At 37.4% G+C, this 25,455-nt stretch overlaps 1 protein-coding gene across 1 annotated transcript in view; it reads right to left on the reverse strand.

The window, feature by feature from the left end:
• The window catches only part of efr3a (EFR3 homolog A (S. cerevisiae)), an 87,181-nt gene that overhangs the window by 13,406 nt on the left and 48,320 nt on the right, over positions 1-25,455 (reverse strand). Inside the window, exons 9-19 of the mRNA XM_036562446.1 lie at positions 15,498-15,576; positions 14,059-14,194; positions 10,494-10,661; positions 10,205-10,319; positions 9,726-9,777; positions 7,061-7,233; positions 5,545-5,620; positions 3,983-4,144; positions 2,916-3,047; positions 1,798-1,865; positions 606-733 (exon numbers count right to left, since the gene is read on the reverse strand). Coding sequence (XP_036418339.1) covers positions 606-733; positions 1,798-1,865; positions 2,916-3,047; positions 3,983-4,144; positions 5,545-5,620; positions 7,061-7,233; positions 9,726-9,777; positions 10,205-10,319; positions 10,494-10,661; positions 14,059-14,194; positions 15,498-15,576 — 1,289 coding nt within the window. The remainder of the gene's footprint in view (positions 1-605; positions 734-1,797; positions 1,866-2,915; positions 3,048-3,982; positions 4,145-5,544; positions 5,621-7,060; positions 7,234-9,725; positions 9,778-10,204; positions 10,320-10,493; positions 10,662-14,058; positions 14,195-15,497; positions 15,577-25,455) is intronic.

Below are 25,455 nucleotides of genomic sequence, written 5' to 3' on the forward strand. Positions count from 1 at the left end.
TCATGATGCTGTAGTCATGATGCTGAAATCAATACTTCATGAAAGTAACTCTTTATTATGAGAAAGTAGGTAATTATAGTAAGTAATTAAAGTAAGTAATTATGGCATATTTTGGGATACTAAGTCAATATTTTGTGAAATTAAGTAATTATTTCTAGAAACTAAGTCGGCATTTTAAGAGAAACAAACCATAGGTGATCGTTCTCCTCTACTTGGCGTGAATGAGTTTCCAAATATATGTTAGACACTCTCAAGTAAAATCCTTGCTGCAAGGACAATTGGGGAAAAAATAAATGTCACAGCTTTACACAAGAACGAAATGCATTCTGGGACAATCCACACATCTTTCAGTCAACTTACATACACAGCTGAAGTTCTGAACTTGTGCAGGACTAACATATTAGAATTATTTTACACGTGTCTTTCTAGGGTTAAAATACTGATTCCATGGTACACTGTTTGGTTGAGGTGTTTGTAAATACAGCTTCTGTCATCAAAATAAGGGTCTTGGGAGAGAGAGTTTAGCATATTATCACCATATTATTACAGTAAAAAAGTACAATCTGGTGTTATAGAGAATACAGTCTATACGTGTGCATGTGTACCTGTAACTTGTGGAACATATGGCACAGCAAGTCTCTCTGCGTTGTATCCAGGTCCAGAGAGAGCGTCGGCAATGTCAGCCGTCTGAAAATACATGCCACTGTCATCACGGTCCAGAGACTCAGGCAGCCTGTAATACACAAAAATACACACAACCACATGCACAAAAATACTTAAAGAACACATCATAACTGAGTTTATCTTAAAACATGATCAACAAAACTGTAGATTTATGAAATTACTAGGGCTGTGAATCTCTAGGAACCCCCACCGAATCATTTAGTATTCATTATGCCAAGATACAACTGTAAAACAATTCTTTATGCATCTTTATGCATCTTGAAGCATTTCCATTTTTGATTTCTACAGCTTAAAATTTTCTCCTGTATTTTTTGCTAACAAGATTTGCTGCAGCTTAGATCTACTTTATGCATTATATTTTTAATATTAACTGATTTAATTCGAATCAGATAAAAATCACATGAAATACTATAATATTAAGTAAAAAAAACATTTAAAAACTTTCACTTCTTATTCTTTCAATGAAACTTTAGGCTACTACATGAGCTCTGGAATTCAGCTACAGATGCCTGTGGGAAACTATTATTTTTTTATAAATAAAGAACTCATCTGAATGATCGACATACTTGAACAGAAAATGCTGAGAATTTTGCTCAGACATTATGCTGCACTCTAGGAACCCCCAGCATATTTATTGTACTTTTGTATACTGCAGCTTTACAGTAAATCATTCAGTAAATATTTAAACTTAAAGTCTAACCCAGAATATTACTGGAATAGCTTGTTTGTTAGTTGGTTAGCAATGTCCTAAGCTGATTGTTAAACAAAGCTGCATTCTCATGTAGGGTATGTTTACTACAGTTTTGGGCCTTTTACTTCGTATACAAGATATTTGTGAGCCATTTGTGACTGCAAACATGCACGCATCAATGAGATCCTATATTTCTTTCCTCCTCCAAGCCCAGCTGTGCTTAAGTATTGTACTTAATAGTGTTAAGACATTTTGTGAATTTATTCAGATGTGAATCTGATCAGAATATTTCAAAAGAGAATTGCAGTTCATCTAAGAATTTTTTATTTGTTCCTACCTCTAGAAATTATGCAAACATTTCAACTTATGAACACATAGTCTGATATGCACATGCGCACACACCCGTCTCTCTGCATACTTACACACACTTCTCTCGGAACACGTGTTCAGGCAGCAAATAGGGAGCGTCCATATTCCTCAACTCAATGACCTACAAAGAGGAGAAGGGAAGTCAGGTGCTGTATTTGTGTGTGAGCTTTTGGTCCTCACAAATGTTCACTTACAGGCCACTGAGGACTTGCTGTCAGTACGTAGTTTGTCACCAGCATCTGGACGAGACCTCGGTCTAAGCTGTTTTTGTCTATGGGGAAAATAGACCATGTTTTTGAAAACTGCCCCATTGTCCTCCGTGGTTAACAGCAGCATGGCCTCTATTTGTAATATATGTGGGGCCTCAAAAGAAGATGTCTGCCAAATTTTGAACACATTAACCTTTTGGTACGGTACCTGACAGATTTTTAACAAATAAGTCAAAATATCTAGAACACATTTTTGGAAGTGACATGTTTAAATAGTTGTTGAACTCGAACTAAATAATTCTGTTACAACAAAGTTTTGATTGATTATGCACGTGCCAACTGAACTTGTTCCCTAAATAAACTTATTTACAGAACATCTGAATATTCAGGAAATATGAGGAATTGTATTCAAATTTGACTTTGAACTCATATGAACCCAGTAGCTAATGTGCTTTGCGTCAGTCATCACAGCAACACAAAAGGCTTAGTCACAGCACATAGACTGCTTGCAACTTGCAACACGGATGTGTGGATATGCAATTGGAAAGGAACTGACAAAATCCAGACAGATGTGAAGGTATGTAGCATGACCTCCATGCTTCATTTTGAAACCACTTCAAAGATTTACATATTTAATGCAGACAAAATGTGGTGATTGGTCAAAATTATGACCTCTAGTAAATACTATGAGGATTAGTTGAATTTGCGTGAATTCTCACAAATGCAAAATTGCAAATTCCTGGAGGGTTAGCATAATGATGATTTTCAAAACTGGGATTCATTTTTCCCCCATAGACAAAAATAGCATAGACCCAGAGCTCCTTATTTGGACTTCTGACGATAACAACATGATGCGCTAGCTCCCCCATTATTACTAAACCTGTGAGGTCAGTGTAAGACTTCACGGGTGTAGAAATGAATGAGAAGTAAACCTCTGTGTGTATATGTGTGTGCACACGCACCTTGCTCACATGCTGGCAGAAGGCAGGGTTGGCGATCATTTGGCTGAGAAAGTTGAGGTAGGCCGCTACTAGTGCCATGATGCCACAACGAATAAACATCGGCATGTTCTCCTCATTGGCTAGAGCCATATCCTACAGTCAATTACAGCATAGACAAAAAAATAATAACAGACAATAAAAAAAAAGTTAAATGTGTGCATCACCACTAATCGCAAAACACATGAAACTGGCTCTTTGTCCAATTTTATTTTTCATCCTACCCTATGATTGGGATTTTGCATATGTATGTGCATAGAGGAGTGTGAATACTACAGCTTTCTGTACAGACTACAGGTTTGCCAGTGTACTATGGTGCACAAAAACAGTGATTTGTACTTGGTCATTCTGCATGTCGGTCAAACTGAGATTCTAAAAAACTTAGACAATCTAACTCCTGAGGCTGTATTTCAACATAGTCTTACACAGTTTGCAGGGGATTTGGTTTTGTGTAGTATTTCTGTGCTAACAAAATGCATAAAAACTGCTTTCTCCTGCCTGTTCCTTACTCTTTTTCAATTTGAAATTGTTGGCCACCATTTAGTTTGGATAGCAAGCATGCTAGCTAGCATACATGCTATTACAGGTCAAGTTCTCACCTGATCTTGCTTAAGTTTTAGTAAATTACAGATCACATATCTTTAAAACTTACTAAAGTTTCAGCTGGGTTAGTTAATTTGCAAGCTAACTAGCTTATATGCTGTAGAAACATACAACATCCTTAAAACACCACATTTACTGCTTGTAGCAGTCCTTCAGATTAAATATTTTTCTATAACGAAAGGCTCATTATTTGAAGCTGTGTTGAACTTAATATTTGATTCGCTCTCCAGAGCACCAAGTGCAACTTTTTTGCCATAGTGTCATTTTGGAATTAAGCAATGTGATGTTATACTTGTTATCATTATAAAAGTCAGTTCTTTTCTAAGTAACTGTAATTTATTCACTAATAATTTATTCATGCAAAATTCAACAGTAAACTCCAATAAAGATACTAACACCAGAGTTTGTGTATGTGTCTGTGTGTGTACCTGCAGCGCGAGGGAAAGGCGTATGAGGTCTATGACCACCTCCTCATTGGCCAGCTCTATAGTAAGTAGAGCCAGTGCAGTGAAGAGAAGCTCAAAGTTCTTCTGCACGTTATCTTCCTCCTTAGAGCCCAGATAGATATGCCTGTACAACTGCTGCCCATGCTACAGAGGGACAGAGAAAAATAGATATTAATGTGGAATTTGTTTAATTTTCTGATTTTTCTTTATTCTGTTCTTTACTTGCAGTGTTGTTTTATTCTTTATTCATTTATTTTACTACAGTATTAATGCTAAAGCATCTGTATAATTTTAAGTTTATGACAGACCATAAGGTCCAGAATAGAATACCAGTCAAATGGTCAGTTTTCGTGCCTTTAAAGGAATGAGGAATGAGGAATTGTATATTATACAACAGTTAGTTCCGGGCATGCAAGCTGATTGGTTGAGAAGCGTTGTAACCGTGCTGTTAACCATAACAGCATGTTTTTTTCACAAACACTATATCACTCTGATGATACACTGTTGCTAGGCAGCGACTTTGACAGCTTTAGGAGACGCTCAAGCCATTTGAACGTTTTTACTGCTTACTTTGTGCACAAACAGAAAATGGATACTTTTAAGATTACATTTAACCTACAGCTGATTTGGTCAGACTCTCAAGATGAGATAACACTAAATTCCGAAACTGTCGTTACCACTGAGCAACCTTTTTAGTCAGCAGCTGTGACAGAAGAACACCTAAACAACCTGGAATGAACTGAATACCATTCGCCAAACAAAATGGGCTGTAAAATACTTTAAAGACTGGCTGGAACAAAACAACATTAATACTGATCTAGCAAAAAATGACAACACTGAGCTAAACTTGATATTGCGGCCATTTTATGGCTTAGTTAGTACTTATTTAACTGTTGTATAAAAGCAACAGAACACTCAAGGTCGTGTGTTATCGTGAATAACATCATGGCTGTGATGATCAGCGACCAAATTTCAGCCGTGACGTACACGATAACACACTCCCTCTCGTGTTCAATTGCTTAAATATAATGATGTTCACTTCAGAGATCAGTTCTGTGCAGACTGACACGCTCATAATAAAAACTATGTCACTGCAATTCAGATATATATATATATATCTCAAAAAAGAGAGGGGGAGTGAGAGAAAGAGAGAGAGAGAGAGAGAGAGAGAGAGAGAGAGAGAGAGAGAACGAGACACATATCTGGTCTAAAGAAACTATAAAATATAAGAAAGTTGCTCCTTACATTACAATGTAAAAGCATGAATGATCTATGCCTTCAAAACCTAATGAATTGTTTTTAATCATTTGTGTTTTAATTAAACAGTAATTAAACAGTCATCAGAGTTTTCATTAAAGAATCATACATAATTTCAGAGCTATTTCTCTAGCTGTGAGGTTCTGGAACTATTCCTGAGAACTTCATTGGTTTCCATAGCAGCAGTATTTGAGAAGAAGCAAGCAAATGAGTGTGAGTGAGTGAGTGAGTGTGTGTGTGTGTGTGTGTGTGTGTGTGTGTGTGTGTGTGTGTGTGTGTGTTTGTACCTTTTTCATGAAAACGACATCTTGTTTAGAGATCTTCTCTCTCTTTATCTTCAGAGCAGCCACATTAGGAATAATTCTAGAAGACAGAATAGAGACCTTGCTATTACACATAGATAGATAGAAATTATACACACAAAGATATATAATACAGAAATATACAAAATAGGGAATGCAAATTTTAGCAAATTCTTTTGACTCCGGGTGAGCTCCGATTCTATTGGCTGAGCCGCATTTAAAACACATCTGTTAAACTCTATATTAATGCACAGAGAACATAGTACTGAGGCCAGGCATATGCGTGTATATGACAGCAGTCTGAAACCATATTAAACACACCCTGCGCAAGAACCAAGTTTTGTTTAAATGGTCATGAATATATAACCAAAACTTATAAGTTGACAAAAAGACTGGAATATATAATGGTGGACTACTGAAAGTCTAAATTCTAAGTACTAAAGATGTATTAAACAAACATAAATGCCATGACCAGTGCTAGCTTTAGCTCAGTGTATCTCTAGAGCTCTTGCCACCCCCCCATCTACCTCTCTATGATTCCACACAGCCATGTGTGATTTCCTCATATCTCACATCACACTTTCTCTTGGAGAATATGAGCAAAACTGTTGTCTGTCTTATCTCTTGTGGATGCTTACTTTCAAATATGGTACACCGTTTTAGTTGTGCTACAGAAGGATTTCCTATACACAGGCTACACTTCAGCGCCCTATATGGCCAAACATACGTGCACTCCTGACCGGCACAGCTACATGAGCTTGTCTCATTCCAAATCCATGGGCATTAATAAGAAGTTGGACACCCATTTGTGGCTATATCACCTTCCACTCTTTTGGGAAGGCTTTCCACAAGGCTTTGGAGTGTACCCATAAAGTCGAAACAGCACTTGTGAGGTCAGGCACTGATGTTGGATGAGAAGGCCTGGCTCAAAATCAATGTTCGAATTCATCCCAAAGGTGTTCACTGGGGTTGAGGTCAGCGCTTTGTGCAGGTCACTGCACAAACACTGCACACACACCAAACCAGGCAAACCATGTCTTTATGGACTGGAACAGGAAACTAAGTGTTGCTACAAAGTTGGAAGCATATAAATGTCTAAAATGTTTCCTGAAAACCAACCCCAGACCATTATCCCTCCTCTACCAAACTTTACTATTGGCACTATGCATTCCGGTAGGTAGCGCTGTCCTGGCATCTACCAAACCCAGATTTGTCCATAAGAGTGCCAGATAGTGAAGTATGATTCATTACTCCTGAGAACACATTTTACACCAGAATCCAGCGGTGGTATGCTTTAGACCACTACAGCTGACACTTGGTATTGCACACAGTGATCTCAGGCTTGTGTGCAGCTGTTTTTTTAGCTGAGCACTTCTATAACACATCCATAATTCAAACATGCACACAAACAGACATACACTCACAGATAAGCTCAAACAGAACTCATGCACATACACTTTGAAACACAAACACATACATAACTAGAAGAATGGAAACGTACCGGATGCCGCGGAGTTTGGCTCGGTTGTCATGGCGATCAATGATGTTGTGAAGGATCTCGAGAACAAGCTGCCGTAGCTCACTGTCCTCCATCAGAGAGATGGAGCAGAGGGGCTCCAGAAACGCTGCTGGCAAACCCGCACTCATCGTCTTGCACTTAAAACCAGACGTCACCTGCACAAACAGAAGCATGTGATCACTAATCAGATAACATATTCAGTTACACCAACATAAAATATAACACACATACAGTCTGATAAATAATTATTAATAATAATTGCAATGAATAACTATTCAACCAAGTAGTTCATTAACAGTAGGCTATGGCTGTCAAGCAACATAATAGTCAACATAACAAGAATTTTTAATAACTTTAAAATACATTAAAGCTATGCATTAAAATAGAGTTCAATTCATGTCATGTGTATGTCAGCTTGAACATGGCTCAGCCACTCAGATGAGTTTTACAGGACACGCACTACACCATACAGGTGAGTTCCACTGCTATGGTTTCAATACTTTTTTTGGCCATCACGTCACTTGCCTTACCCCTCGAAAGTGCACTGTCACACCCGTGTTACAGAAAATGCCAAGGGAAGGGGAGGAGGGGACAGTGTGCAGCGGATTTTTCAATCAGAATGCGCTCGCCTTGGACTACATTAGCTGCAGTGAGCTAATAGGTTAACCATGCAAACTCTGGAATGCAGGACATTACTTGAGAAGTTTGAAGGTAACGTATATAAACCTTTTATTTAATTTCCTTTTCTGCCTATAAAGTTCCATGTTCTAACAGTATTTTGTTCTAATGACAAAACGAAAATGCTCAGAATGTAGCTGTCTAAACCAGCTGTGAAACTCATCCATGAAGTGGGAAAAAAGGAGAGATCTCAACGACCCCTCCAGTAAACAACTTGGAGAGAAATTGCCAGAGTGCTGGAAGTTTAGTTAGCTAAAGGAGACTTAGCAAATGCAAGTTAGCAGATACTGAGCTTGCCCAACACTAAGGTGGTATAGTGCTATTCCAACTTTGCCCCAAACCACAGCTTGACAGCTCTGGCAGTAAGACCGCTATTTTCTGATAGGTCTGTGACTTTTTATGACTTGACTTGATGCACACATTTGTATTTCCAGTGTAGACATCTTTACACCACTTTACACCAAAAAAGAAGTACCATGTTTATTAACCAGGTGTAGTAGCCTGCCACCAGTAGCACGCGGTTTATTTCATGCCTGCCTACTTTACATCCTTGCCTGCCTAAGGCCAAGACATCACTTGGGTGAAGGAATGTTTAAACTTAGGTTGGAGGAAAACCCATCCACTTCCAGGTCTGCAGTCTGGACTCACTGGAGGTTGTGATTTGGCGTAACTTGTGAGACTTGTGGCCACAGTACTGGTGATGCAACTCCAGATGCAGTTCAAATAAGTTTCCTAATGTTCTGTATTACTAGCTAGCATGGTCTCAGTCGCATTTATTACAGAGAATACATGACAGTGAGCTGGCTAACAAGCTGCCCACGAAAATTATTCAGACTGCACCAGCCGTTAAAGCTGACCTTGGTTTAGCGTGTGTACAAAGTTTTTAAGGTGGGTTTCATTTTTATGCTGATGGTTACAAAGACTGTTTCCTCTTTTTTCCTCCATCACTTTGTTGTTAAGTTATATTAAAAATGCAAATGAAATAAATATGTATTTATTTATTAATAAATAAATCACAATAATAAAAAAAGTATTTATAAAATGCAGTTATTGCAGTAAAACATGTCTTGGCTTTTCTTATCCTTAAAGAATGTTTGAATATTTCAGACATTATTCTCTTGAGTATCTGAAAATGAAAACATTCGATACTTGCAGCCTTACAAAAATGTAGTTTTGATATTTATCAGTGGTACGTTGATTAGCGCCTTAATTAGTTCCCCACCCTGTCTTTCTCCTGTAGAGGCTGATTTTAACCTTTTATTACGCCCTTTATGTCTTGTATGAGTCTCTCGCTAATGCACACGCTACAGTATTAACAGACAATGACATATCAATACAGGAGGGAAAAAAAAAGCTACATCATTCCGTAACTAAACGCCATGACAGAACATGCAAATCAGGCTCTTCTGGCAGAGAACAATTAACATGTTTCGTCTCCATGGCAACTGATGACTAAATCAGGGAACCTAAACGAGGTAATTATTGTTCCCCGAGTTCTTTAACCAGTGGTTCATTAGTGGCTGTTCAAGGTGACAAGCAAGAAAGCAGAACTAAAAAACAATTACTGGCAAGAAAGGATGAGGAGGAGTTATACAAATACACACACACAAAAACTGGTGAGTTTTGACAGACAGGTTTTTGCTCTTCAGTATGAGACCCAGCTGCAGCTGTATGCTCGCTCACTCGCTCACACAGACACACACACGCAGCGGGTGGCTGTAATGTCAGAGAGGCAGCGCGAACAGTCCACACCTGCGTCTCTTGTCTCTGTTGCCCGCCTCCTCAAGCCGAGACACACATACAGGAAGGACCAGACATTACAAGCAGATTACAGAACTAATGCACCACACCTAGCAAACAGCAGCATGACTAATGTTCACTGACAGACATGACGCATAGATGCCAGAGCTTACGTCAGTGTTAATAAGCCAGACAAACAGTTCAAGAGGACAACTGAGAGGAAATGTACCATAATGAGAGAACTGAGGAGCATCGTCTGAATCCTCTTAGTACCCTGGTGCCTGGGAGAGAGGGAGAGAGAGAGAGTAATGTAGTTTAAAAGAAGGAGTTTTTCTAGCTTTTCACTCTATTTGAACTGTAGAGTTAAAGAGAGTTTTCTTTCAAATTTGACTTTGGTTAATGATCAAGTTATACATCTTTAGCATTGAGTTGAGACAACCTTTAAAACAACTGAGCACAGCAGATAATTACCTCTATGTACTATGTGTAATGAAAAAGTAAAGATAAATTTAGCTGTAAATGTTATCAACCCCCAAATTTTCAAAGAACAGCAACAACCATGTGCAAGTTAACAGCATGATGTCAGCGTATTGTTGCTTGCATTTCTCTTACTTGCCCATCCATAAGCCAACGCTGAAAACAGTTTTCTCAGAAATCCCCACCCTGGAGTCTCCATTTCTTGCACACAAGCTACACACAGTCTCTTACCCGATTTTGACAGTGTCCAGAGTGTGGCAGGGCGTTCCATATACTGGAACTTTCCCCATGATGAACATCATCACCTCAGCTCTCTGATAATCTGGTAGATTACCTCCAAAAAACCCTGAAAACACACACAGAGGCACACAGGCATAACATATGTAAAAACATATAAATATATATATTAAAACATTAGAGGGTATCTAAAGAGAAAGTGTCGGTGCTTTGATCCTTAAGTAGTTTAACCCAGTGAGGGTAACGTTAGGGATCAGAGCTGAAAGTGGAGAGGTTCACTGACCGATGGTCTGGATGATGGCATTCTGGACAATGCGCTCCTCGTTCTCTTTTCCGCGGCCGGATGAAAGACTCGTACCAGAATTCCTCCGGGAGCCCTCACCCAGCTCAAAATCTACACTCATACGCAGGTGCTTCAACAGGGTGTTAAAAACCTCCAACACAGTGGGGCCTTGAGGAACACACACACACGCACAGACATAAACATATGTGTATGAGCATATTAATCCCTGTCACTATCATAACAATACCTTGCATCTCCAGAATGGTAACTATAAGGGAGATGGAAAAATGTTACTACCTTTAATGTACAGTACTGTGCTAAAATCAGAGACACTTTCATTTATCTAATTTCCAGTCAAAGTGTCAAAAGTTCTTCATTTTTCTGCATCAAGAAAAAAACACAGATAATATATCACTGCTGTCTATTTTTTTCAAATTTTATTCATTTTTTTTTTTTTACACAATTTAAATGGGGCAGCTGTCATTTACATAGTGTGAATATTTCATGATGAATGTGATGCTCCAAAATGACATATTTAACAGACAATTACACTGAAGCATCAAGAACTAAATATAATATCAAACTTTGCAGTATTTAGTGTATACACCCTTTACCTTCATTACAGCTTTCATTATTTTTGGAAGACTTGCTTTAGGTTTTAAAGAAATCTGCAGGGATATTTTTCCACACCTCCAAAGTTCAGTCTTAGAAGTGCATTTTCTGCTTCTCACGATCCAAATAATCTCAATTAAAAATGTTCTAGAATTTTCTACTTTTTTGTCTATTTTCTTTTCTCAGTAACAGCTTCTTGACAGCTACACATCCTTGCAGGCCTACAGCATTGTGTTGTCTTCTTGTGTATGGACAGAAACATCTGTGGATTTTATCTAAGCAAGAGCGGAGCTTGATCTTCTCCTCTCTCCCAAAGATGAAAGCTAATAGTAAGTGGTTTGGTGGTCTTCTAGGTCTTTTGTTGTTAAGAGTCCCATTTTCTTCATTGTTTTTGAAAACTTCTGTTTTTTCACTTATTTTCTTGGTATTAATATAAGACTTGAATTTTATTTTCTTTATTCTTGTGATTTCCTTATGAACGTAAGTTAGTGTACACCTAAATTCAGAAGTTGTTTGTTGTGAACGTTAGTTTCTCTTCGAAGGAGAACATAATGTCAGTGAGAGCTTTGGGAACTGCTTTTATTGGGGGGACACAGCTGTAACTAGTTGATTTTAAGTTTGGAAGGTAAAAGAAGTAAAGATTGAACAAAATAATTACTGATAGATTTGAGCCTTTGTGTAATTTTCTGTTAAAAAGAGCTTCCTCATTTTATTCTGACTCTAAAAATGAATAACTTTCACTTGATGGCTGTTTTAACTCAAAATAAAGTACAGGACTGTACAATAATGTAACATTTAATTTCTTGAAGGAAGCTCTGTTAATTCCACTCTGTTGGTCCACTCATCAGGGAATGGTCAAACTAAAATGCACTTGTCATTTTACAAAAGATGTAAAAATAAGAAACAAATGTAAAGAATGGAGTTACAAGATTTGACATGATAGTGAGGAAACATTACCAGATGATACTAAAGGCAAAACTTTAGGCTAGCTTTGGCAGACTAGACTAGATGCACAAGACTCTCACTATTTCTAACTGTTCTCTAACTATCAATTCATCTACTTTCACATGATCAAGGTGCTAAATCTTATGCTCCAGAACAACTCATGGTAACACACTTTCATATTGTTCACATATGCCGTATGTAAATGGCTCAAAGTAAATGCAAGTAAAATGCTGCAGTTAATTTCCTTAGCAACAAAAAGCTCCCACAATCACCACTGTCCCATAATAACCTAACCTAAAGGAAAGCAGCTATCCCACAAGTGTAGTTACTATACAACACAGCTAGGGGGAGACAAGTGGCAACAACAGAGCAAACCATCAAAACCTTCAGCCAAAAGCAAATGTCCTACATGGTCATTTTTGACCTCCAGTCCACCACGGCATCATGAATGTCATTCAGTGTCAATATTATGCCAGATGGCTCCAACAACTGGTAATTAGGGTTCTCTATATATACACATCTCTATACATACATCTATATACATATATCTTTTTTTTTTTTTTACAAAAATCCTCAATTTATCTGAAGAGGCGAAATTGTGTCAGCATGAATATGGATGAGACACTGGCTCTCCTCCCAGGCCTTGGAAACATTTTATTGGTGAATAAAAGAACACCATTATTTCTAACCTCTGAGACAGGAAATTCAATAACAAATCACAGACTCCCTATTGGGTTACACACAAATACAATAGGGTCATGAGTTGTTCAATTTTCCTCTTCAAAGCTGAGAAATAATGGCCTTCAGACAGAAAGCTCTCATTGTATTCCCTATAGTCACCCTTCATTTCATTTCAATAAAGGCTTTTGATCTTGATAATTAGCTCTGCACTACACCACACAAAACAATTCAAACATTTTCAAACACTGATGCAATTATCTGTACAACCGGGGCTCAAACGATGATGGACTGGGAATTTGGAAAAAAGGCTGTTGTGCAGAACCTTTAACTAATCAAATAGCAAATCAATAGTGATCATGAGCTGATAAGCAGCCAGCTTATCCTCCTACACAAAACACCCTTTACATCCCAACAAGAGCAGTTCAGAACAGCACGCTCAGAGAAACAGGCTGGAGGTTTGAAAGGTTCTGCTGTGCAACCTACCCAACCAGAGATTGGGTGGAGTGCAGGGTGGATTAACAAACGTGTAAGCACTTTGACTTTTAGGAGCTGTTAGGCCTGAGAGATGAAGGTGAAGAAAGAAAGAAAGAATGAAAGAAAGAGGGACAGGGTGAGGAAGAATGCAAAAAGGGAAAAAGAGACACCGGTGAGAAAGAAAGCGAGAAAAAAGGCAAGTGAGAAAGAAAAAGAAAAGAAAGAGAAAGAGAGATAGAAAGAATAAACGAATGCATGAAAGAGAAGTGGAAAAAGAAAAAAGAGAAGGAAAGAAAGCAAGCATGAAAGAGTAAGTGAAAGAGAGATGGAGAGACAGAGAAAGCAAGAAAGAGAAATATATAGAAAGATATACAAATATGTATACACACACACACACACACACACACACACACATATATTTATAAAAGAAAATAAAGAGAGAAAGAACAAAAGGACAGAAAGAAAGAAAGGGCAGGAGAAAGAAACAGTGAAAAGACAAGACAAAAAGAGGGGAAAAGAAAGAATGGAAAAAAGAAATAAGCAGAGAGAAAAGAAATACAGAAAAAAGAAACAGAGAAAAGAGAGAAACAGATGTATTAGGAGAAAACAAACAGAAAAGCATGTAGAAACAGAGTGGAAACAGATTTCAGGTATTTGTGGCTTGTAAGCTGTAAGATTTATGATGAGTTCAGACGACAGGAAACAGAGGATGACAGAACAATGAAAAGATGACAAGAAAATCACTAACAAACAACAAAGCATAACATGATTTTTCAATCAAAAATTTAGGATCAACACTTCAAAGCAGCCGTCCTGTCTTAAATACATGCACACACACAGACACATATCTTACCAATGGAGCCCTTGGCTGCTATGGCTACCGTCTCCAGCAACACTTGAACGATACCTGCCCGCACACGAGGAGTGTTCTTACTATGTGTGTCCAGGTGATTAAGCACCTGCTGGATTACATGATGAGAGTGCTGGGCCTGAAACACACAAACACACAGCTTTTTTTATACAATGTCATTAAGTGGAAACATACATGTTCCACATGTTATACAAGCCAGCCATGTCAAAATCTCCTAACTTCATTTTATGTTGGTGTTTTTATGTTTTCTGTCAAATCATTAAAATAATTAATTGCATTTAATCACATTAGTGTAGTTAACTGTAACAAACCGCATTTGTTTGAAATTTGACCCTCAAGAAATTTTTTTTTCCAGTTTAAAACGTAGTGTATTTGGTATACGTGCAGGAATGGACATGCAAATGTTTGGGCACTCTTGGTTTTGTTGATTTTCTAAGTAAAAATAAGTTAACATATCATCTACAGAGAACACACGTCTGCACAATTAATGCACAATTACAGTTCATTTGCTGAAGTTAACTTATTACAGAAAAAATAAAACAGAATATCACCTGAGTAAAAGTTTATATTTTGTTTTTTTTTATGTTCAATATGTTAAACTTGCAAATTGTGCATGGAAATGGCAGCAATATGCCATATTTAGGTCTGTTCCCTGTAGAGGATGTGTTAAGTTATTTTCACTTTTATTTCACAGAGAATCAACAAAGTATGTAATTTGACCAGAAGTGTTCAAAGTTTTATGCATAACTGTATTTATTACTTTCAACAACTCAACTCGAACCTGAACATGAAAACATGTGAATGCAGGGTGAACATGAAAATAAGGCAAACGCAGTAGCCAAATTTCATCTAGTGAGAGCAACAGTGGCTGCATGTGCCATCTCCACTGCGACTGTATCTCTCTTGGTCTGAGATATCTATGTTACATCTTGTTCTGAGGGGATCTAAAGCTTTACACTGTTTCTTTTGTCAGTTTGTTGCTTGTTGATTTATCCAGTTTTCCCGCAAGTTCTATCAACTGTAGTCTGCTGAAAGTGTCCTCATGTGCTAACATTACTGATATTATTGATACTGTCAGCATCAATGTCATGTTTTGCTAGTAAATTACACACTGGACTTAATGTTCTTCAGTGATAACATTCACATAAGAACATAAACTTCTTTCACTAACACCCAGCCTGACATACACACGCAAGCACACAGATGCACATAAGCACACACACTCTTTCCGGCGCCCACACACACTCAAACAAACCTCTTTAAACACCTTTTGTAGATGTGAATCGATTGTCTCTTATCTTTAATAGCTGCTGTTGAACACCTGGGATCAGCAGGCAAGAAAATCAAAGAAAAGAGGGGGTGGAGCTGAACAGAACGAGAGAGGGAGTGCAGGAGGAAGGAAGAGAGTGTGTATGTCTTGCCTGTATTGAGTACATTATGATCTTGAAGCAGGACACTGCAAATTCATTTGGATCCCACAAACGATGATTATCCAGATGCCTAAAAGAGGGGGAGAGAGAGAGGGAGAGGGAGAGAGAGAGAGAAAGTGATTTACATCACACATACACACTTTGTTCTTAATTAGGGCCTGACTGAATTTTAAAAGAAAGAAAGAAAGAAAGAAAGAAAGAAAGAAACAGTGAAAAAAGGAAAGAAAGAAAGAAATTAAGACAGAGAGGGAAGAGAGAAAGGGAGAGAAAACAGTGAACAAAAACAAAAAAGAAGGGAAAAGAAAGAAAGAAAGACAAAGGGAGGGAAGAGAAAAAGAAAGAAAGAAAGAAAGAAAGAAAGGGAAGAGAAAAAGGGAGAGAAAAACTGAAAAAAAGAAAAAAATAGGGGAAAGAAAGAAAGAAAAAGAAAGAAAGAAAGAAAGACAGAGAGGGAAGAGAAAAAGAAAGAAAGAAAGAAAGAAAGAAATAAAGAAAGAAAGAAAGAAAGAAAAAAGAAAGACAAAGGGAGGGAAGAGAAAAAGAAAAGAAAGAAAGAAAGAAAGAAAGAAAGAAAGAAAGAAAGACAAAAAGGGAAGAGAGAAAGGGAGAGAAAAGTGGGAGGAAGTGGAAAGGGAGGGAGTGGAAAAATCAAAAAGAAAAAAGAAGGGGAAAGAAAGAAAGAAAGAAAGAAAGAAAGAAAAAGAAAGAAAGAAAGAAAGAAAGAAAGAAAGAAAGAAAGAAGGAAAGAAAGAAGGAGTAAGAGAGAAAAAGAGAGAAAGTATATAAGAAAGAAAGGCTGTCAGGAATGTGACTCTGACTCCATACAGAATAACAGCAGTTACCACCATAAAGATCCCCAAACTGTGTTACACTTCAGTAAATAAAACTTTTTTAAAGCTATTTTAAGACTTATCGTTCATTTTTTAAGTCCATGTAACTTTCATTTCCTGGTGACCCCACAGACTTACATCCTCTACAGCAGCTCATGAGAATATATTATGCTAATCATTTCATTTGCATTTGCATGACCTTTAGGATGGATTAAGATTCATCCTTACAAACACAAGCATCAACAAATATGAAGCACAGCCTCTATGAGCAAAGTGACATATTTCAAAAGCTTTCAGAAATACTTTCCTCATAGTGTGGACAGCAATAAAGTATATTTATTAATATTAACATTATTAAATACATAAAAAATATCAGTTGAACATGTAATAATGTTTCTAACAAACTGAACATGATAAGACAATGAAAATGTCAACCACTGTTTCAGCCACCAAACAAAATCCCCAATAAGGAGCCGACAGATACTGTTCAGATAGTGGAAAGGTTAATTGGACAGCAAATTACTCAATACAAACATGCCCAGTTCCTCACATACAGAAGGCCTGGCCTCACAAAATTACACTACAACTCATGTTCTAACTAAGCCTGGATTCTACCAAAAACACGCACACCTTTTTTATACAATGGCAAATTGCATTGTCAAAACCTCCTAAAATAATTTAGTTTTTTTCTTTTGCTGTCAAATCATTTAAATACTTCATCGCAATTAATTGCAGTAGTTAGTGTAGTTATCTGTAACAAACCACATTTTTTATGCTCAAATTTGACCTTGAAAGAAAGAGTTTTTTCAGTTTAAAAGGTAGTGTGTTTTGCTATAAATGCATGAATGGACATGCAAAAGTTTAGTCGACCTTATTTTGCTGATTTTCTAAGTGAACATAAATTAACATAAAAAAATCGTAGATTAAAATTTACCATTTACAAAGAATTTTGCTTGATAATGCATCTTTTAAATTCTCCTACTGAATTTTGCTACATTGTGTCTTTATAATTCCCAGTGAAGTCTTTTCTTCATTTTCTGGTATATCTTTCTCAAATTAAGTATTTTGCAATCTTCAAAATGTTTTGTATAGTTTGTAATTATTCACTTCAGATTAATTTCATTTGGGCTTATGATCACTTGATTAATTGTTAACATAGCAGAGTACTTCCGCCCAATTATCAATTTATTATACATGAAGTCTTAAGTTTTTTCCTCCAGCACTTGTTTTACTACATTTACATACACAGCAGTCATACTGACGCTCCTACATGGGTTAAATGGCGTCAGAAGCAATATTTTTCACTCATAATTATAGCTTAATGTTTATTCTTCGTGGGTTTTTTTCCCACAGAGTTGATGTTTATGGATGAAAAAGCTGATGCAATTGTTAACACATTAGTCACTCACTGAAAAAAGATGAAAAGGAAGAAAAAAAAAAGATTCATGAAGCAGTGACAGCAAGAAAGTCATATTTTTTAGTCAGTACCACTCAAAGATACAGACACTGGGTTACAGCTCGTTCTGCTAAATAAGTTCACCACTTTATTTCTATTACTAATATTAGTGTCTAATATTAACATCATGCCAATACTACTACTACTACCACCAATGCTGTGGGTAAATCCTGGGCCTTTTTGTATAGATAGTTTTTTTGGTCAATATACTTGTTTTTAAATACAAAAATATTGAAATATTTAGTTGATTAAAAAAATAAACTCACCACTACTTACAGGAGCTGAACCTCTGCAGCACTCTGTAAAAATGGCCTTGCACTTTCTTTTTGGTCTTATACTAGATATTCTGAATGTGTTGATGTAAAATACCTGAGCTTTTAAATATGAATGTTTGATCGGCAGATATTTGCTTTAAAGAATAAATATCAGCATCAACAGGTTAGATTTCACTGACATTTCAAACCAATATTTGATGATGTTTTTATTGTACCTTGGAAGAGCGCATCATTTAGGTGTTGTTCGGCTACTGTGCTAAAATATTTGCATTTTATTTATTTCACTGCAGTTGTAAAAGCATGCCAAGAGCTAGTGAATGGATATCCACTTAACTGGGGGAAGAAAAAAAAAGGCAAAAAAGGAAGAAAAAAGAGAGGCAAAAAAATCAGTAGTACCAAAGATTTACCAGCAAGCAGAGGAAGACATTTGAAAACATTTTATTTTTCATAAAAAGCTAAAAGAATCGGTAGTTCAGTAATGGAGGCTGCCTCTTTAGATGAACACAGGATGCTGATCTCACACAAGGTTTTCTCTCCGCATGTGCCAACATGCTACTTTGTCAGAGAAATACAGTTCCACTGTTTCTGGAGCTCGCTAACATCAGCTACAGTAGTCAATACAGTAGCCTAGTTAGCAATAAAGCAGCATCTTCTCACTCACATCCTTAACGAGTTGTGCTCACATTCAGGCACTCGTGTTTCGTAGTGGCAAAATGTAATATGCTTACTCACGACACAAGCAAAGCTGACTTTTATAGTCCTGTTAAAGCATATAAAAGCGCTGTTTCATTTAATTATTCTCTATATTTTCTTCATTTTCCTATGATAATGAGTACCCAAACAGCGATTTTAGTATTCAAACACCAGCACCTCAAACGGTTGAGTACTTGTGCACATCTTGTGCTAGTTGAAGTCTAAATTTCATAAATGCAGACATACATCATCAGTGCCAGAATGAAACCCTGTATCTTCAAAATGATACCTTTATAGGAGAAGAAAAAAATGACCTTAACTTTCAATGTAAGTTAATGGAGAATTTATTTATTCCAAGACATTCTGGAGCATTTTTATGTTCATTCATCATGAAATTTTGACACAACGTAAAGGGCAGCTGGCGATTTCAAATTATGTCAAAAATTTATATAAAAGGTTTTGTCCTGACAGCGATGATGTGAAAATATCAAATATCAGCTTCAACCTACAGTTCTCATATCAATGCATCGCTGGTTTTAAAACACTAAAATATCAATCTAAATTGCTTAAAGTCAAATTACAGCTTAGTGTACTTTGACACTAAGCTGTAATGGTACCAGTATTGGAATGGTAATAGACAAAATGTGTCCTTTTATTTGTTGAACTTACAACTACACTTCCCATAATCCTCTCTCCTGGTATTTTATGCTTCATTTTTCATCTTGTACTTTTCCTCACCCTTTTCTTTTCTTACTTTACTCTTTTCCAAGGCATCATTCTCTCTTTTTTTTCTCTCTCCTTCCCTCTTGCCTGCCTGTAGTCACCATGGTGACGTCAATCTGCCCCCCCCCCTTCGGTCAGAGCTATTTTTAGAATGCCTGGAAGAATGCCTCCCCAATCTCTCCTTCTAAACCTGTCTCTGTCTGTCTCTCTCTCAACCACAAGCAACAGCTTTATTTCATATCAGAGACACATATCTCTCCCCTAAAGCTTAAACCCCTTTTCTTTTCGCACACTTCAAAACCTCCACCCTCCAACACACACCCACACTTACACAAAGGCTCAAACACTCCAGCTGCACTAAAATTAAAGAAGGCCTTTTCACATGCAGACACCTACCTGACAATGTGAAGATGTTAACTAATCAATACACCCACAAATACCATAGAAAGAGGCAGGATATAACTCTTGAACACAGGAGGAGTGTGTATGTGTGTGTAATACCCACGACACAACGCCTGAATGTGATGCTTTGATATTCTGCTCTCACACTCATCCAGCTTGGCCCTAATTGGCCGATGACTGAGACAAGACAAAAGCGTCTCATTAGCGAGCCCTGAGAGCACAAACATAGCGCATTAGTCTCCCTGCATCTGTCAGAGCCAAGCTCTAACAAAGCCCTGATGGAGAAAGGGTCTGCTAGGTCACACAGAGACTAGAACAAAGTCTATAATCTCATGGCCACAGTAAACTTTACATATACAGTACTGTGCAAAAGTCAGATACCACCCTTCATTTATTTTGTTTCTAGTCAAAAGCTTTTAAGGACAAGTTCTTTGTTTTTCTGTGGCAGGAAAAAATGCAGAAAATATATTCAAAAGAAAATGACACAGAAGCCTCAAGAACTAAATATGATTTCACATTTTTCATCAGGATTCAGTTTGTCCACGCTTTGCCTTGATTACAGCTTCCATTGTTTTGTTTTTTTTGTACGGCAGACCTGTGTTCAGTTTTTTAAAAGAAATCTGCAGGGATATTTTTTCACACCTCCAAAGTTCAGTCTTAGAATTTGGTTGCATTTTCTGCTTCTTATCATCCAAGGAATCTCAAGCACATTTAGTGATGTTAAGGTCTGGGCTATGCGCTAAGCACTCACTGGGGTGGTACCATTCAAGTATTTTAATATCTTCATGTTCCTTAACTATATGTACATTATACATGTAACTATGTATAGTATGTACATTTTCTTTGTGAAAGTCAATGTTGTGCACCTTTAAAACTCCTTTAGGACAGTTTTGTACCATAAGGGATACATTTACACTGCACCTTGCAGGACTAAAATGCACCTAGAGTACCTTTTTTCTGACAGTGTGGGTGTCCAGCTCATTGATCTGAGAACAGCAGCAGATTCTTTGTTTGATTTGCAAATGCTCAATCAAGGAGGAAGTTTGAACAAAAACACCTGTGGATTTCTTTCAGATCTTAAGCAAGATAAATTCATGTTTTTTTCCCTTACTTTCCTTTGACTTTCCCTTACTTCATCAAGTTATCTTACATCAAATCTCCTTAGATATAAATATCTCCTGAGAAATAAATAACTTCTAACTAATGGCTGGTTTTGGAAATTACACTCCAGTCAATAAAATGAACGGTAGTCTCTATCTTTGGCACAGTACTGTAGCACACAGAACTAAGGCCCAACCGAGATACGAGATGGTGAATAACATCACCTGATCCACCTCTCGTGGATTTATTCACCAAAAAAGTAGTGATAACTAGTGGTCTGTTTTATGTCATAATATACAGCCATCTCCGATGTGAAAAATATTCCATTCTTAGGATTTACTGGTTTTGTGCTCATGAGCAAATTTTTATAGAGACTGCTAAATTTGCAGTCACCACCTGCTAACTTCTATTACAGCAATTCAGGCTGCACTGTCAGTACAGCTTTGTTAAAATAAAACAACTGTCTGTTTCTTTTTTGGCTACATTAAATTATATCAGCTAATATTACCAGCATTATCTGAACTTTTTGTGCCTTAAATGGACAGTCAATGAACAGTTAACTACAGGGAAGGAAAAAAAGGGAGAAAGTGACATTAATGTATGGCTGCAGGGTTACTTGGTTAAGTGACAGCAATGGTGTTACACAAAAGTGAGGAATATATTTGATAATATGCATTATGATTAAAAATATACAAGGAAAATGAGCTGCTTTTCATGCTGTGTGAATAATGGAGGCTACGTCATCAAATGAGCTAATGACCTAACAGAGCAAAATGGTACAGCATGTTGGATGTTGATGAGGAATTGTCATCTTTTTACAGGTGGACGATATGCTTAGCCTGCCAGAGAAATCTAATTTCACTATCTCTGGACCTAGCTAACAGCTGGTGTATTTAGCCTAGTTAGTGATAAAGCCTTGCCAGAACAGGACATGCACTCTCTGCCTAGCCATGTGATTTCAGTACTCAAATACAGGCACCTCGAATGGTTAACAGAGTACTTGAGTACCCATGCACCTCCCTATACCCTACACAGAACCTAGCCTTGGATGAGGCTGCAAAACATGCTTAAAATGTGTCTGAGGTTAACACATGATTTACTAAGGCTGTAGATCATGTGAACTGCACCAAAATCATTACAGAAAGTCTGACCACTTGGCAGCCACCTTGGCAATGCTGCTGGGCAGTTGTTTTCAGACATACAATACCAGCCAACTATCTCTTTGAAAGGAGAAAGGCCAAATTTCTGTTTCAAAAACATATTTGAAATCAATGGTAAAATTTGACAAATATCTCAAATATTTTGCAGCATTTGGCTCAATAAAGCAAAAAACAAGTGCTTTTGCAGGTTGTTCTGGCTGCAATGTTGGTGCAAATCTCCACAACTGAGCCCAACCAGCGACATGTCTCCTCCTTCATATTGTCTCTGACTGCACATAGACCCATTTTCTAACTGTTATATGTATGAGGCGCAGGCTTTAAAAGCTGCAGTGAGATAGGAGCTGTCAGCAAGCTCGGGATAAAAAAGAGAAAATTTAAGTTCAGTGATGAAGAGACAGCAGTAAATGAAGTTCTTTCCTAACAAACATTCTACAGAGGTGCATATGTATGCTCAGAAAACAGAATTAGGGGAACAGTTTCTTAGTGCTATGCAAGTGCAAACAGAATGTAAGACAGCTAGCGCTGGCTCAAATAATTCGACCAGTCAAGTATTCGTGCCTGACTTTGGTATTCAGTTATCTACTTACGTCTTTTTCACACTTTCCATTTAGGCTAAAAGAGTGCAGATGCACGCATGGAGCATATTAAATTATTAGATGGTAAGAAAAATGCTCGATGCAATGGAGGCACAACAAGTTTGAAGCAATCAAATATGTAAGCATAGTGGCACTTCTGTCTGAGGGCAACGCTAAAACCGGTGAGCTCAGGTAGATAAATACATAAATTTATTTGACAGTTACATAAAAGACATATAAGATTTCATACATACAGACCTTACAAGCTTTAAAAAATGCTGAAGTTAAAAAATAAAACAAAACAAACACAAAGCCACTGGCTTTCCAATGTGGTCCTTAAAAAAATGTTAAGATGAGGCAGGCCAAACGCTGAATAAAAAAATGCTAAAAAAGACACAATGACAATATTACAAATTTATCAGTCATTTCTTAAAAGCATATTTGAAACTACTTTGCACTAGTATTTGTTTCAGATAAATTTGAAGTTTATACCACAAAACTGTACTGATATATTAAAAGTGTATTTTTTACCAGTTGAGCTATTAAATTAAAGGCATGAAATTCATTGCACTACCTCTAGTTGCATAATTATGGAGATTCTTAAATACGTAGTTCAGAACACATTTACTAAGAATTTTATGAGTAAGTCTCAGTTTGATTTGATCTACTCTTTTCTCCACAAGAACCATAAACCTGTTTGTTAACAGTTTCAAACTTGCCCCACCCATCATCATACTTCTTTGCTGTAGTGAGTTCTGAAGTGCTGAAAGAGGAGAACACTGGCACACTCTCAGGCAGATAAGTCTGCCGTAGGGGTGAAGTTAACTTTAGCCCTTCTAGTCAGCGACTCTTTAGGCTGTGGTTGGTCCGTTGCATGACTGAACTCAACCCGGCTGTGACTGAGCTAAACACAGCATTGACTGAGCTCAACTTGGCCTGTGTGTCGGCCTCTGTGCTGCTTTCCATGATTAAAAAAAACGGCGAACTAGCCAAACAAAACAAGTGATATACATGACTTTAAAGCTGTATTTCAATGAGAGGGCATCAATTGGTGATTCTGTCATAGCAACACAGCGCGCAAACAGCTGGCCTTCAGTCTGACTGCTAATACATTGTTGCCGCCTCCATTACAATTTCTGTTAATTTGCTGAAGTTAAAATATTGGAAAACAATAAAATACAAAACATAGAATGTGTAAATTTAACAGGCCACATTTTAGGATGTATTTTCACTAAACAAACAGTGTGCAACAAAATGTGCAGAAGTGTTCTCTGTATATGATCATTTATTACTTATCTGTATATGTACTTATTTTCACTTCAAAATCAACAAATTTGACCATGGTGCCCAAACTTTGCATGCAACTATTCTGAAATGAAGTAAGAAATGTGCTTAAAGTTATGAACACATAATGTAAATTGAAATGTAAATATCATTTTTAAACTTTATTTTAAAAATGAGGATTCAAGTCCTCGTTTGGAAATACCAGTACTTGAAGCCAGCAAAATGCTGTTCAGGCCAGCCTTAAAGACAATGTGTAAAAACTGAAAACTAGAGACACCAGCGGACATTTCTGCTCCAAGTTCAATCTTTCAGCTCGCTGTCTGCCTGCAGTGGGTGAAAAATCCTCTCATAAGTAGCCTGCCTCCTGGAGGAGTTCACACAGCTGCTGCCTCTCAAAGACTTCATCACACAGACAAGCTGATAACACACCACAGCGCCTCTTACTCTCCTGTTTCTGTGTGTGTGTGTTTGAGACTGAGATGTATTAAGAAAGCAGAGCACAGAGGTCAACTCTCTGCAAAATCTGTAGCTTCTGGCCACTGAGTGCGTGTGACTGACTGGGTGGTGTTGAGTTGTTTATGTTTTCAGGCCAACTACACACCCTACAATACGCCTAAAAATGCATGCGAGTCACTTCTGTTCAGTATGAGTGTGCCTTCAGGTGAGGGTTTCAAAGTCATGCTCGATTTATTCTGAGGTTCAATCTACTACTGCCTATGTAATCTTCCTCACCCACATGCTGCAAGCTTTTCGAGCCACCAGCCATGTCGTCTTGACAAGCCCAAGCAGCCATGAGTTTCATCGGTAACGTCTGGATTCAGTTTCAGGGTGGGATTTAGGAGAGCTAATAATTGACAGGATGTTCAAATCACTAAGCCTGACCAATACATTGGTCGGCTGATAACACTGGTCAATACTGACCTAGTATTGGAATCTGTAAAAATATTGTATATATTTCAGCGAATAGTCACCAACTTTATTTGGTTGAGGTATCGCCAGGACTCGAGCCCATGATCACCTGATGAGAAGATCACAGTAGGACAGAACCTTGGGTGTGGCACTTTTGAGTCCAATGTGTGTCATCCCCTCTTTAACTATATAACAGCAATATGGGCTGAACTGTTGAATCTGAATACAAGACACCATCAAGGTTAAAATACCAAACCTAATTAAAAATTAAAAAACAAGAAGATAATTAACAGAAGCCAAAACTGCAAAGAATTTGTGTAGCTCCTCCCACAAAGCTACAATATTTACACTATTTTAGTCTGTGACTGATATTATTGGTTATCAGAAATCAGCATTATATTTTCATCTTGTACACCTAGCTCTGAGGAGACCTGTCTCCTAAAAACAATGAGATACTTGTATATCTGTGATTTTAGGCTTGAATTTTCACTGGAGCATGAACACAGAGACCAAAGACTTCTCCAATCATTAGTCACAAGAC

This window comes from Colossoma macropomum, unplaced genomic scaffold (genome assembly GCF_904425465.1).
Source record: "Colossoma macropomum unplaced genomic scaffold, Colossoma_macropomum, whole genome shotgun sequence".
In the NCBI taxonomy this organism is placed as follows: domain Eukaryota; kingdom Metazoa; phylum Chordata; class Actinopteri; order Characiformes; family Serrasalmidae; genus Colossoma; species Colossoma macropomum.